The 14,029-nt window shown below is 43.1% G+C and overlaps 1 protein-coding gene across 2 annotated transcripts in view; it reads right to left on the reverse strand.

The window, feature by feature from the left end:
* TIP1 (Ankyrin repeat family protein with DHHC zinc finger domain-containing protein) overlaps positions 1-14,029 on the reverse strand; it is a 54,044-nt gene that overhangs the window by 10,493 nt on the left and 29,522 nt on the right. For both annotated transcript variants that reach the window (XM_087374351.1, XM_087374350.1), the window contains exon 8: positions 12,866-12,923. In XM_087374351.1, the coding sequence (XP_087230477.1) occupies positions 12,866-12,923 (58 nt within the window). The remainder of the gene's footprint in view (positions 1-12,865; positions 12,924-14,029) is intronic.

The following is a 14,029-nucleotide window of genomic DNA, read 5'->3' on the forward strand; positions in this document are numbered from 1 at the left end:
AATAGGATGGTGTCATGTGGCAACAATCCCCCTCATCCATGATGGCTGTGTGTGGGGGCTTGCCACATCATGTGATGTGGCCCCTAAAAAATCTCTAATCCTTGTCCATGACATAACATCATGGATGTCCTATCTAGGACCTAAGGTCTACCTACCACTCCTTTTGATCTTTTATTAGTCCTAACCCAAAATTACCCTGACAATCATTTAGTGAACAAGTCCATAGTTCATCACTTTTTCCAACATCCAGATAGTGATGAACCTATTAGAATTATTATTATATTCTAGCAGTGACCAATGTAATGTAATAAGTAGGTTAGGGCCACTTTTTCCTTTTTAGAGGTTTTTTTCCCTAACCACAGTTAGTGAAGGATAAGGTTTTGTCACTTAGACAAAACCTTTCCCCACTTCTTGTATAACTCACTCTTTCTATTGCAAACTAAACGTTCAGCTCTCTTGCTCTCTCACTCTCTATTTCTAACATTTGGTATCAGAGCAGCAAGACCCTGCTCCAAGCTTCCTGCCCAGCTCCCTACCCCTTGCCCGCAAGCTCCTCCTGCTCCCAGCACCCTACTCGTAGCTCTCCAGCCCGTCCGTACAATCTGTACAGACTGATTCTGTATAGCTCGTACATTCGTGCCAGCCCGTACAGTCCGTACCATCGATTAGCCCACCAGCATTCCATACATCTGCGCCAGCCCGTACAGTGTCCGTACATCGCCACCATCAGTGTTCGTACAGCATCATACGACGTACGGACTGTCTGTATTCCGTACTACCAGCTGCTCTGTGCCGTACTGCGCCGTCCATACACAGGCGTCTATACACAAGCATTCCATATGCAATCGTCTGTACTGCGTGTCGCCATTCCGTACCTGACAGCGCTGGTTGTCCATACTCCGTACAATTATCTCCGTACAGATTGCTGCAAATCCGTACACAGTATGGATTTCCGTACATTTTGCATGCCGCTGTACTCTTCGTTGGCGTCCGCACTTCTGTGCAGGTTTTATTCTTGCAGGTACTCTAGCAGCTGGTTTTTTGGCATGCATTGTTTGCAGATAGCCATTGTTTGGCTTAGATCTTGCAGAGAATTTGGGGCATTCTGTATTTGTGGGCAGACATTGCAGTTGGTTTGCAGGTTGTCCAAAAATTTGGGGCTTTTGCAATTACATTGCAATTTTGCACTGAACATTGGGGCTTTTGCAGGCAGAGTGCAATTTGTGCAACATTTGGGGCTTTTAGATCATCTGCCCTCTTTTGTATGCAATTTCCCACAAGAAATTGGGGCTTTTGCATTTGGGTTGCAATTTTGCAGGTAAAAGAGTATTTTGGAAGTTTGCAAACAGTTTTGGACTCAATGTGAGTCAATTTGCAGACTTTTGCCACTTTTTGCAGATTCTATTTGCAGATTTTTGGGCATTGAGTAGAGCATTGTGGTGAGTTTTGAGCCTTTGACAGGCTGTGACAGTATTTGTCACTGTGGGCATATTTTTCTTTGCAGATTTTACTTGTGCATTTTATATACCAGGAAAGGATTTCACTTGGTCACTGTTTTTTTTTTTGAGATTATCTGGTGTAAATGGCTCATAACAACTCAAATGAGGTGTTCGGAGTTCTCACATAGGAGGATAACTTGGATGGCACCAACTACTCCTTGTGGAGTTTCATGGTTCGCAATATCTTGGTTGGCAGACATCTTTGGGATTATGTCAATGGAGATGAAGAAAGACCAGATACAGCGATTACACCTGTCACTCCTACAGCTGGAGGCAGGGGTAGAGGTACAAATACAGCACAGGTGATTGGAGCAACCGCTCCAGGAGAGATGCACAAGCTCTTTTAGTAATTTCTCTCTCTGTCAAGAGGTTAATTATACCTCATATTCAGTCATGCAAGACATCTATGGCAACTTGGGAAATACTAGAGAGTATGTTTGCAGCAAGAAATGATGCTAGAGTTTCCTTTCTAAAGCGAGAACTTTCCCATACACATATGGAGGAGGGAGATTCCATGAATTCTCACCTCACAAAGCTTCAGGACCTCAGGAAACAATTGCTGAATATTGATGAAGTCATTCCACACATATGGAGGAGGGAGATTCCATGAATTCTCACCTCACAAAGCTTCAGGACCTCAGGAAACAACTGCTGAATATTGATGAAGTCATTCCAGATTCAGAGATGATCACCACCACTCTAAACTCTCTTCATGAGTCCTATCTCGGTTTCCACACCTCGCTGAATTTGTCATTGAGGGGGGGCAGCAATCCTCTCCCCTTTCACGAGTTGGTAGGACTTCTATTGCAGGAGGAACAAACTCGCCGAAATATGGCAACCCGGGCTTGCGAGCATGCTATGCTCTACAAGTTCAAGCCCAAGGGTAAAGGGCAGCAAAAGCCACATGCCAATCAGCCCACACATCAGCATAAAGCTGATTCTGGACAGCCTTCTTATAAGGCAAAGGGTGATACAAATAAGCAGAAAAAGAAGGGCATCTGTCATTATTACAAAAAGCCAGGTTATTATATTGGAGAGTGTAAGAAGCGCATAGCCAAAGAGAAGAAAAGGGATTCCGGTATGGCTGTGTCAGATGCATCAGTTCCACATTCTCATGATGGAGGAGATGTTGCAGCCAACTTGGTTGAAGAGCACTATGCCTTTCTGTCTTGCACTTCAAATTTTTTAGTGGGTAGTTCAGATACTACAGCCACTAATGATGATGACCCATATGCTTTCTTGACTTGCAGTTACGATCCTTCAAAGGATGAATGCTCTTTTAGTGTCGATGAGACACTACATACTTAGTATTTTGATAGTGGTGCTGAAAACAAATCACTTCCAAGAAAAGTCTGTTTGTAACTCTGCATTCTTCACCTACCAAGAAGAAGGTAACTTGTGCGAATAATTCTTCTTATTCAGTGTGTGGAGTGGGAGACATTATTCTCACATCCACTAATGGCACAGATTTCAAAATTTCAGATGTACTCTATGTGCCAAGGATAAAGAAGAATTTGCTTTCAATGTCCTCACTCAATAAAGGAGGATTTCAGGTTGTTTTTTATGATGACAAGTGTGCACTCAAAGACAAAGAAAATGACTATGCTTTGAGGTTGTCTGGCACTTTTCTATCGGGGACTTTTTCAGCTTAATCTATATGAAAAGAGATCTCATCTTGCATTATCAGTTAGCACTCCCACTGCTGCGATGCAAAATGCAGAGTTATGGCATGCCAAGTATGGGCACATGAGCTATGGCAGCTTAATGACACTTCAGAGGTATGATATGGTTGATGCATTGCCTCCTTTGGAGTCGCCTCCTCCTCATGCATGTGAAGGCTGCATTCTTGGTAAAATGCATAGACTTCCCTTCAAAAAAGATGGTGCAATAAAAGCTACAAGAAAATTACAGCTTATTCACAGTGATGTCTGTGGTCCCATAAGGACACCTGCTTTTGGGAGTTATCTCTATTTTGTTACATTCATAGATAACTTTACCAACTACACTTGGGTCTATGGTCTCAAGGCAAAATCAGAAGTGTTTATGCATTTCAAACACTTTGTGGCTATGGTTAAGAATGAGACAGTACTCAAGGTGCAAACACTTCGCACAGATCGAGGGGGGGAGTATATGTCTCATGAATTTATGACATTTTTGAAAGAAAAAGGCATCATGCATCAGCTTACAGTGAGGCTTACACCTCAACAAAATGGCAAAGCTGAGCGGAAGAATCACACCGCCATGGAAATGGATAGATGCATGCTCACAAGTAAGAAGTTGCCTCACAGATTTTGGCTGGAAGGCCTCATGTGTGCCAACTATATTTTAAATCGGGCTCCTACAAAGGCTTTGAAGACAATCACTCCCTATGAGGCATGGCATGGGAGAAAGCCTTCAGTGGACCATTTCAGAGTTTTTGGTTGTGTTGCATATGCCCACGTGCTTGTGGAGTTCAGACACAAGTTGTCAGACAAGGCACTCAAATGCATTTTTGTGGGATATAGTTCACAGAGCAAAGACTATCGTCTCTACAATCCTGCTGCACGCAAGATTTTTGTTAGTAGAGATGTTATATTCTCTGAAAATTCAGCACATACGCATGCTGAATTTCAGATTCCAACCTCTTCAGATGATGTGTTTGAGGGGATGCTTCCTATAGCATTTGGTTCCCCCGTTGAAACTCAAAATTTACAGCAGCCTCCGCCAGATCCACATGTACAAATTCAGCCCCTAGCTAAATTAGTACAACCTCAAGGTGTGGATGAAGTTGTCAGGCAAGAAATTCAAGAGAAACACACAGCCAAAACAGTCCCACATTGGTTGCTTCAAACTCTCAGGGAGAGTAGGCTTAAGGCTCCATTGCCTGGCAAAACTCATAGTGTAGTAAGGCACATGGGGGGGGCTCTTTCCATTGAATCAGCTTATGCAAGTACTCTTCTTGATGAGGAGGAGCCTGAGACATTTGAAGAAGCAAAGGATAATGTGCATTGGATTAATGCCATGCACGTGAATTGCAGTCCATTCATAAAAATCAGACTTCGGATGTCGTGGATTTGCCACCAGGTAAGAATGCCATATGTACACGTTGGGTTTTCAAAGTCAAAAGAAAGCCAGATGGGTCCATTGATCGGTACAAGGCAAGGCTGGTTGCAAAAGGATATGCTCAGAAAAAGGGCATAGATTATGAGGAGACTTTTGCTCCTACATCCAGGATGACCACCATCAAGTCAGTTATAGCAATGGCTGCAAATTTTGAATGGAATGTTCATCAGTTGGACATTAAAACAACTTTCCTTAATGGAGACTTATTGGAAGAGGTAGGTATGCAAGCGGAATAAAGCTTTGTATGGGCTGAAACAAGCCCCACGTGCATGGTATGCCAAAATTGATGCCTTTCTAACCAGCAAGGGGCTGCACAATAGTCCAACTGAGAGCATCCTCTAACTCAAGAAGGATGGGGGGGATATTTTGGTCATCATTCTTTATGTAGATGACATGCTGCTCACCGGATCAAATGAGGAAGTAATTGCAGATTTCAAAGTCCAATTGAAAGCTACATTTGATATGTCAGACTTGGGCTTGTTACATTTCTTTTTGGGGATCCACTTTATTCAAGAGAAATATGGCATTGTTATGTCTCAGTCCAAGTATGTTCAAAAACTCTTGGACAGATTCAACATGCATGATTGCAAGCCTATGTCCACTCCCATGGAGCTGGGGCTGAAGCTTACAATGCATGATGCGGGTGAATCAATTGATGTCACACTCTATGGTCAAGCTGTTGGATGCCTTATTTATCTCTGCAATACACGACCTGATATTCAGTTTTCAGTTTCTCAGGTGAGCAGGCTGTAAAACGCATCTTCCGTTACTTGCAAGGTACAAAGTCTTTTGGCTTGATGTTTCCTAGGGGGGGTGACTTGCAAATGCATGCTTACAGTGACTTAGATTGGGCTGGAGACTATGATACTAGGCAGTCCACCAGTGGGTAGGACATGCTTGCATTTCTTGGTTGAGCAAGAAACAGTCTACAGTGGCTACCTCCTCATGTGAAGCTGAGTACAGGGCAGCGTTCACAGCAACAGTTGAATGTGCTTGGCTGCGTCGTTTGTTTGCTGATCTTCATCTTTCATTGGAGGGTCCTTCTCCGATTCTCACTGATAGTCAGAGTGCTATAGCAGTGGCAAAGAATCCTGTGTTTCATGCTCGCACGAAGCACATTGAGGTTTACACAGTATGATCTGTGTCAACACATGACAATGTTGTAGACATCTTCACCAAAGCACTTCCACGTGAAAAGTTTGAGGCATTTCGCAGTGCCCTAAACTTATCACCTTTTGGTGATTGATCATTTCCTTGTACATGACATTGGCACTGCAGGGGGGTGTTATAATTATTATTATATTCTAGCAGTGACCAATATAATGTAATGATTAGGTTAGAGGCACTTTTTCCTGTTTAGAGGTTTTTTTCCCTAACCACAGTTAGTTCACTAACTACGGTTAGTGAAGGATAAGGTTTTGTCACTTAGACAAAACCTTTCCCCACTTCTTGTATAACTCACTCTTTATATTGCAAACTAAACGTTCAGCTCTCTTGCTCTCTCACTCTCTATTTCTAACAGAACTGGTCCTCTCATCCTCTCTGAGGTCTACAACCCAAAAAAGACCTGCACATAGGATGGCTTCAGGTTCACGTGCTGGAAATGTGCCTAGAAGCATTGTACCTCCGATCTCGCAAGTGAAACGTGCTCTCTAGTCATGCTATTTGCAATGCCGGTTTCATTGTGAACTAAGGACCTGTGAAGATGCATTTCAAGTATCCATCAGATCTGACTATCTCCACCAAATCCCTGCAAGAGTGAACATCTTGCGTTGAAGCTGAGTGTCATTTGGTGTTGAAGATCATGACCTTGGTTTTACACAAGTTGACCTTCATGTCTCGGCTCTCACAGAATATCAGCAACGCTATTGAATACATCTATAGTCTGATATCTCCCATACTATTGTAGTACAATACCTCCCATAATGGGTGACCGTGTACCCAATCTGTGTGTCCTCTAACCCATGTCTAATGTTATGCTCAAGCTGAGATAACATGACCTTAGAAGGGTTAGTCCGCATTTTCCCTTTCGAGGAGCAATTGTAAATAATCTGCACTACGCATTATGTAAGTGGTCAAAGGGATTCAATGTCAAGGTCATTGGTGAGGGTGATTTATGTGACTATGTGGGTCTAAAGGCTCTAGGTCTAGGTGTTCCTAGTTATACATTGTGACAAGGGGCAAATGGTTTAAAGGAATCCAAAGAAGGGGTAAAAAGGAACATCTATGGCAATCTAGGCTCATCTAGGGAGATTGGGGACTCTACATAAGAAAAAAAACATGTGGAATGATTCGTATTGTGAGAAATCGTTGTAGAGCATGGCTAGGAGGAAAATCCTGCAGATCACCCGTGATTCTCTTGCTTGTGTCATCAGAATTTGTTTTGGTCTTTGTCAGTTGGTATCAGAGCATCAAGTTGGTCGATGGAAAAAGCTTTTGGCTGTGTGAAGCGATGCTTTGCTCAGGATGGTGAAGGTGATGTCTAAATCCTCTTGGTGGAGGTCTTGGGAGATCATCCGGTAGTAGAGGTGTCAACAAGGAAACTTGGCGGAACCGTTGGTGTGGTCTACATTGTGCGATGACCAGATTTATCAGAAGGATAGAGGCAATGCAAGAAGAACACATGTACGTGATGCTTGAGAGCTTGTTTTTTTCAAAGAAAGGAACCTTCTATTAATACTTGAAAAACTTCACACAAAACAGCAGCCCCGAAGGTGCTCCAGAGAAACCCAACTCACTGCCTAGGGGATCTCTGGTACTAGGGCTAACAGCCAGGTGGGGGGACTATACAACCAGTGAATCCCTCGCGGAGTGAAAATGTAAAAAACTCCTGCATGCCAAGCCTTGCAAAATCGAGCACGCCTCACAACAGTCGCCCTAGAGCTTGGGATCCCACACTCCCAGGTGGAGCGGAGGGTGTAGATGATATCCTACCAGATGGCAATAGAGGTAGCTGAGGGTGGAACCGGATGCTCACCCATCACCAGACTACAGCAACCAACCCAAACATTCCCCACAGTGATACTGGCTACTACCTCCCAAACATTGTCCTCCGAAGGAGGAGGAGGAGCCAGGCTATCAAGGGGGACCGTCTCATGGAGCTCTATCCTCTGAATGCTTTGACCCTGTATCTAATAAGCTGGGTAGATCTCATCAATCCGAAACGCGTGTCCTCCCTCAGTCAACCAGGCCACCATCCCCCAAGCGTAGTCCCTCTGAAGATTCTGCATACGGGTCATAATCCTGAGGGCTCCCATCCAAATCATCAATGCGCTAGGACAGCTCCAGAGGCAGTGCGGGATCGTCTCTAGAAAACCAGCAGAGCAACAGTGACACTTGCTCCTCCACCCACATCTGCTCCAACCACAGGCCGATGGGCAAGCCTCCATGAGCGGCCAACCAAAAGAAGTAGGATATCTTCCTCACCACAAACTGGACCATAACCGTGTCCAAAACTTGGAACGCACATCTCAGGCACTCTCTGGGCCACCCAATGCCTCTCCCTCGAAGGGGTCCACGTCAAAAAATCCATCCAAAGCCTCCTGCCAATCCGTGTGGTGTAGGAAAAGAAGGGCACCTTGTCCACCTGCTTGGCAAGGCCGCCCCTGGAGGGCCAGAATCACTCTCCCGAATCACACTGGACTTCCCTCAAGGGCCTACCCTCCCAAAGCCGGAGGCGCCATCTGGAGGCATCCTGCTCTGAGATACTGGGAGGGTCAATGTGCCACTCCTTCCCCAAACGTCTCACCACTCTGATCATCTGCCAGTGAATCCCATCCAGACTCCTATCCAACTCTGGGTCTCTCTCAGTGAGTGCCTGGAGTAGGCCTCCAGGTCCTACTAGAAAAACACCGGACTGCGTACTGCCTCGCTGCATCATCATCCTCAATGGAACACCAGTCCGAGAAAACCGGCCCAACCATCTGCTATCCATCCACACGCGAAGTCTCTCCCACCAGGATTCAGGGATAGCTATGTCAATCTCTCTCATCCTCTACCCTACCCCTCGCAGATGTGCTACGGCACCAAGTCTCACCTCTCCCTCCATGCTTCATCTGCCAAAGGATCCAGCCGGTCCATTGTCCCACTGTGCCCAACCAATGTGAGTCTGCTATCTGAGCATACGTCCCTCTTGATCTCGAATCTCTGGGTGCCAAACAAACAAGGGGCTGAAGCTCGAATTGCTCTCTGCATCTAGGCTGAGCTCGAATAAGGCCCCGTGCTAATCTCTGTCAGACCCTATGGAGGCTCCTCATCAAGGGGGAACCCTTCCTCGTAAGGCGGCCTCTAAGTAGATCCATCTGTGTGAAAGCTGCCACTGCCCCCCAGTGCGTGGGGTGTTCCTGAGAAGCCCTCGCTGTAAGAGGAGCTTCTAAGGCTCTGCACTTGGTGTGAAGCCGCAAACAACCAACTTGCCTAAGAGGGCTCTAGTCTGCATCTCTGGATCGATGATACCCAAGCCTCCTAGTGCCTGCGGCATGATCACCCTCTGCTAAGCGAACCGAGCTCTAGTATTCCTCGTGCCGTCCGAACCTGCCAAAAGGAAGTTCCGAACCAACCGTTGGAGCTACCCAATGCATCCGATGTGAAAACACTAGCAGGAGGCAATATACCAGGCCATGGCAAGAAGGACCTGGTTTGCTACTAAGGCACGACCTGCTAGGGAGAGTTTGGCCGCGAGCTCCAGTGGAGAAGCTTGCACCGAACACTCTCAAGGACCGGGGTGATCTGTTGCTTTGCTGTAATGTCAATACTAACCTGGCATCCGAGGTTGTTGAACACAGAGCACACAAGTTGGATTTGCATTAGGAAGTTCACGTCCATTGGGAGATCCAATGTTAAAAGGCTCAAAAGACTCAAATAAGGATCCATGATGTTTGAAAAGAATGCAACTACGTGACCAGATGTGACCAGTGGAAGATAGAATAGTTTATGGCTTTGTTAGCAGAACCTGCTCAAAAAATTATTGTTTTTGAGATTTTCGTCAATCATCGACGGAATTCTGTTTTTTTCAGTCAAAAAACGGACAGAACTAGACAAAACTTGAACGAAAATCAATTTGGAGGCGCTTTTGTGGGGTTATCACCATCCTTGAACGCCTGGGCGTAAAATTGAAGCGATGTGGAAGCTGCACATGGACTAAATCGAACAGGGGATCTTTCTATGTCCTTTTGAATTCAGTTTTCGTTTATGTTAGTTCTTATAGCCTTACGAAAGGCATGGCATTCCAGCCATTGGTTGAAAAAAGCACATTTATCAGTGATGGAAGTTTGAAAAACTCATGAAGAGTTTTTGTTTCTTTGTAAGCATCGATAGAGTCAATTGATGGTCCATCAACTTGCATTAACGCTACCCAAGATGGGGAGCTGGCCAAAATGGCAGATCGGATCAAAGAGGAGTTCTCTGATTGTTTTAGGGATGAGTTGCCTTATGATTTACCTCCAAAGCGGAATGTTCAACATAATATTAAACTTATCACGAGGGTAGAATCCATAAATAGGCCTTAAGTTTTACAGAAGAAGCTAAGGTGTGAAGGCAATTGAAAGAATAATGATATTAAAGAAGAAGAAAGATGATACCTTTCGTCTCTCCATAGATTATAGAGTTAAACAATATCACTATTGAGCACAGGTATTCGATGGCTCGAATTGATAATTTGCTAAATGCATTACATATAGCCAAAATTTTCAGCAAGATAGACCTTAAGAGTGGCTACCAATCAAATCCGGATTAGGACCAAGGATGTGCATAAAACCACTTTCAGAAGTAGATTTGGACATTACGAGTTTTTGGTAATACCATTTGGGCTTACCAATGCTCCAGAGACCATAGCCTTTTTTATGGCGTTAAAACTCTCTTGTTGATTTTGTCCCCACACAAAACGTGCTTTATCTAAGGTCAGCTCAATCAAAGGTGATACTATCTCGGAATGTTCCTATTGCAGGTGCAATAATGAATCCTAAATACTCAAGTTACACCATGCATAGCAACATTTTCTTTCTATTCACATAAAGGCTTGCTTTCCTCAAAGTTTCAAACACTTTTCTTAAGTGTTTACAATGCTCAACAATACTTTTGTTGTAAACAAGAATATCGTCAATAAAATTTACTAGAAACTTCCCATAAGTTAATCATAAGCATGACGAAAGTAGTCACTCCAGTGTTAAAATTTGTAGCTACCCAGAAATTGTTTTTCCTAGAAACCGATGCAAGTGGCATTGCGCTAGACTTCTTTTATTTCCAACGAAACAGTCCTTTTTTTGGTTCCTTGAAATTGTGGAAAGGCCCCGTGTTGCCTTGGAAGGCCTCGTGTTGCCTTTGGAAGTCTTTAGGGACGGTTCCTCTCCAAGAGGAAAAGCCAGAGTTGCCTTCGAAAGCAAGAAGATTTCTCCCATTCTATCTTTGTGAAGATGGCTCACTTCATTCCGACTAGGGAGTCTACTAATGCCCAACAAGTTGCGGATTTGTTTATTAAGCATATATTTCATCTGCATAGACTATCCAGATATATAGTGTCGAATAGAGATGTTAAATTTACCAATCATTTTTGGACTACAGTTTGAGACACTAAGGACTGAGTTGAAAATGTAGAGGAGATCATCCTGAAATGGATGGTTAAACAAAGATAGTCAACCAAATCTAAGGATATGCTTAGAGCATATGTATCATTGAGGCAACACACATGGGACAATTGGTTACCATTATTAGAGTTTGCTTACAATGATAGAAAACATTCCTATACAGAAATGAGTCAATTCGAATTGAACTATGGTTATAGACAAGCATATCCAACCACAGTTGAGATACCTCAGAAATTACCTAGTGCCATGAGCTATGTTGTTCAAATGCGGGAGATGCTAGCACTTGTGAGGGCTAACATCCGCCAAGCTATGGATAGAGCTAAGACATATGGGGATGAAAATAATATTTTAAGAGAATTTAAGGAAGGTGAAAAAGTTTTTCTCTAAATTTGCTCATACTCCAAGGCTCTGACTGAAGAAGAGTGTGCTAAGCTGTCAACCCGATATTGTGGGCCGTGGTTAACTCTTAAAACAATAGGGAAGGTAGCCTATAAATTGGAATTATCACAGGGTTGTAAGGTGCACCCAATGTTTCATGTTTCTCATTTAAATGGTTTTTGCACCCAAGTAACTCACTAATCGAGGGTATTGTTTTGTTTCTAGCGATAGAAAATAATGCCATTCGCAATCAGTTGCAAGGCTGCTGGGTGCAGCCAAGAAGATTCGTTTGCTGATGCAGGGCTACCTGGTGCAGCCATGAAGATTTGTGGGTTGCCAGAAACTACCAGAAGGATTTCGCCTAGCTTACAGTATCCAGGTGACAGCAAGGGACTTGGCATAAGTGACAGCCTGTGAGAAATGTGTGGCTGAGTTGGGCTGCTAGTGACAGCTCTGGGCTGTGTGCAGGCCTTGTGAGTCTAGGAATTGATGCCATGGCAGCCCAAAGAGGGTTATTTTTCATTGAAGGTTCTTGTGGATTTACAGAGCACAGAGTTTCTGTACTGAAGTGGATGCTTTTTTGCCAGGAATTGGCTAGAATCAGGTAGTTGGATGCCTGCCAGTTTCAGAAGTCAGTTGACCTGGTTTATGACAGGTGCAAGGGAGTTTATCCTTGCTGTAATTTTGTTTGTTGTATCTTTGACTACTGAATAGAGTCGACGCAATACAACCCACATATTTCAAGTGCTAAACAAGGTGGATATGGCGCACAGAGAGAGAGAGAGAGAGAGAGAGAGAGAGAGAGAGAGAGAGAGAACTCAAGTCCTTGGTGTGGTTATAAATACTTGCAGAATTGTACTACCGATTACTTATCTAAGTCAAGATTACTCAGCCAAGGTTGATAGAATGCAGGAAGTATGCACAACTTATACTATACCTACCATAGAGAAAAAAGGATCGTCAATATCGTTTAATATATGAACTGGTCAAGAAACTTAAGAAAGTCATCAGCCCATCATGTTGGAGAGACACTCAAGCTTGTAATAAAAGTTCCACAAGACTAAAAATCACGAGCAACCGATTATGGTATGAAAAGGCAGCCCAAAGATGCATAAGACAAAGGAGTAAATCTTACAGACTAGCTTAGTTGTAAGAAATTAAGAAATTACTGGAATGAGGCTCTTTGTTTTTATTTAGAAAAAGAGCTTCAACCATCCTTCCATGCCCAGTTCAAATCTTCACATAGACAATGACAACCACATCGTTTTACTGGAACGCAAAAAAGGAGTGTCAAGCAATACTTACATTGTCCTTTTGCTCTTGTGACAAAACTTCGTTGGCTTTAATATACCCAGGATCCTTGCTACAATCACGTAAGGATTTTAGTTATAATTGGATTTCATAAGAATTGACAAGAATACTTGCTTTTGCAAACATAAAGGTAACAAACTCCACCCTCCCCCACACACATTAAAAGTAAAACACCACCCAAACACACTACATAGAATATTATAAGACTCTGTAAACTAACACAATCGTTGAAGTTGTCCATCAAGGGAAAAGAAAGTATGAACAGCTTAACAATGCTACAACTATTGCAACAAGCTGCAGAAACAAAACTTCGTTGGCTTTAATATACCCAGGATCCTTGCTACAATCACGTAAGGATTTTAGTTATAATTGGATTTCATAAGAATTGACAAGAATACTTGCTTTTGCAAACATAAAGGTAACAAACTCCACCCTCCCCCAATCACATTAAAAGTAAAACACCACCCAAACACACTACATAGAATATTATAAGACTTTGTAAACTAACACAATCGTTGAAGTTGTCCATCAAGGGAAAAGAAAGTATGAACAGCTGAACAATGTTACAACTATTGCAACAAGCTGCAGAAACAAAACTTCGTTGGCTTTAATATACCCAGGATCCTTGCTACAATCACGTAAGGATTTTAGTTATAATTGGATTTCATAAGAATTGACAAGAATACTTGCTTTTGCAAACATAAAGGTAACACACTCCACCCTCCCCCAATCACATTAAAAGTAAAACACCACCCAAACACACTACATAGAATATTATAAGACTTTGTAAACTAACACAATCGTTGAAGTTGTCCATCAAGGGAAAAGAAAGTATGAACAGCTGAACAATGCTACAACTATTGCAACAAGCTGCAGAATACCACCAGCATTTTTTGAAAAAGGAAATCCTAGGGATAAGAAAGAGATCGAGTAAAAAGGTAAGGGGGAAGGAAGGGTGAGTTGCAGTAGGGCAGCCATGACAATACATAAACTTATAAACCTTGTTTATGAATCACCTTTATAATTTAACCTAGGTAAGATATAAATCAAATATCATTGCACCATTAGAGGCGGATTTATATGTTACACCATTTCTCCAAAACCGTGGCTGTAGTAAGATACGTTCAGTTAGTGCACATCTCCCAACCAACTACAATG

This window comes from Dipteris shenzhenensis, chromosome 5 (assembly GCF_047967505.1).
Source record: "Dipteris shenzhenensis isolate YYH24624 ecotype China chromosome 5, Dip_SZ_1.0, whole genome shotgun sequence".
Lineage (NCBI taxonomy): Eukaryota > Viridiplantae > Streptophyta > Polypodiopsida > Gleicheniales > Dipteridaceae > Dipteris > Dipteris shenzhenensis.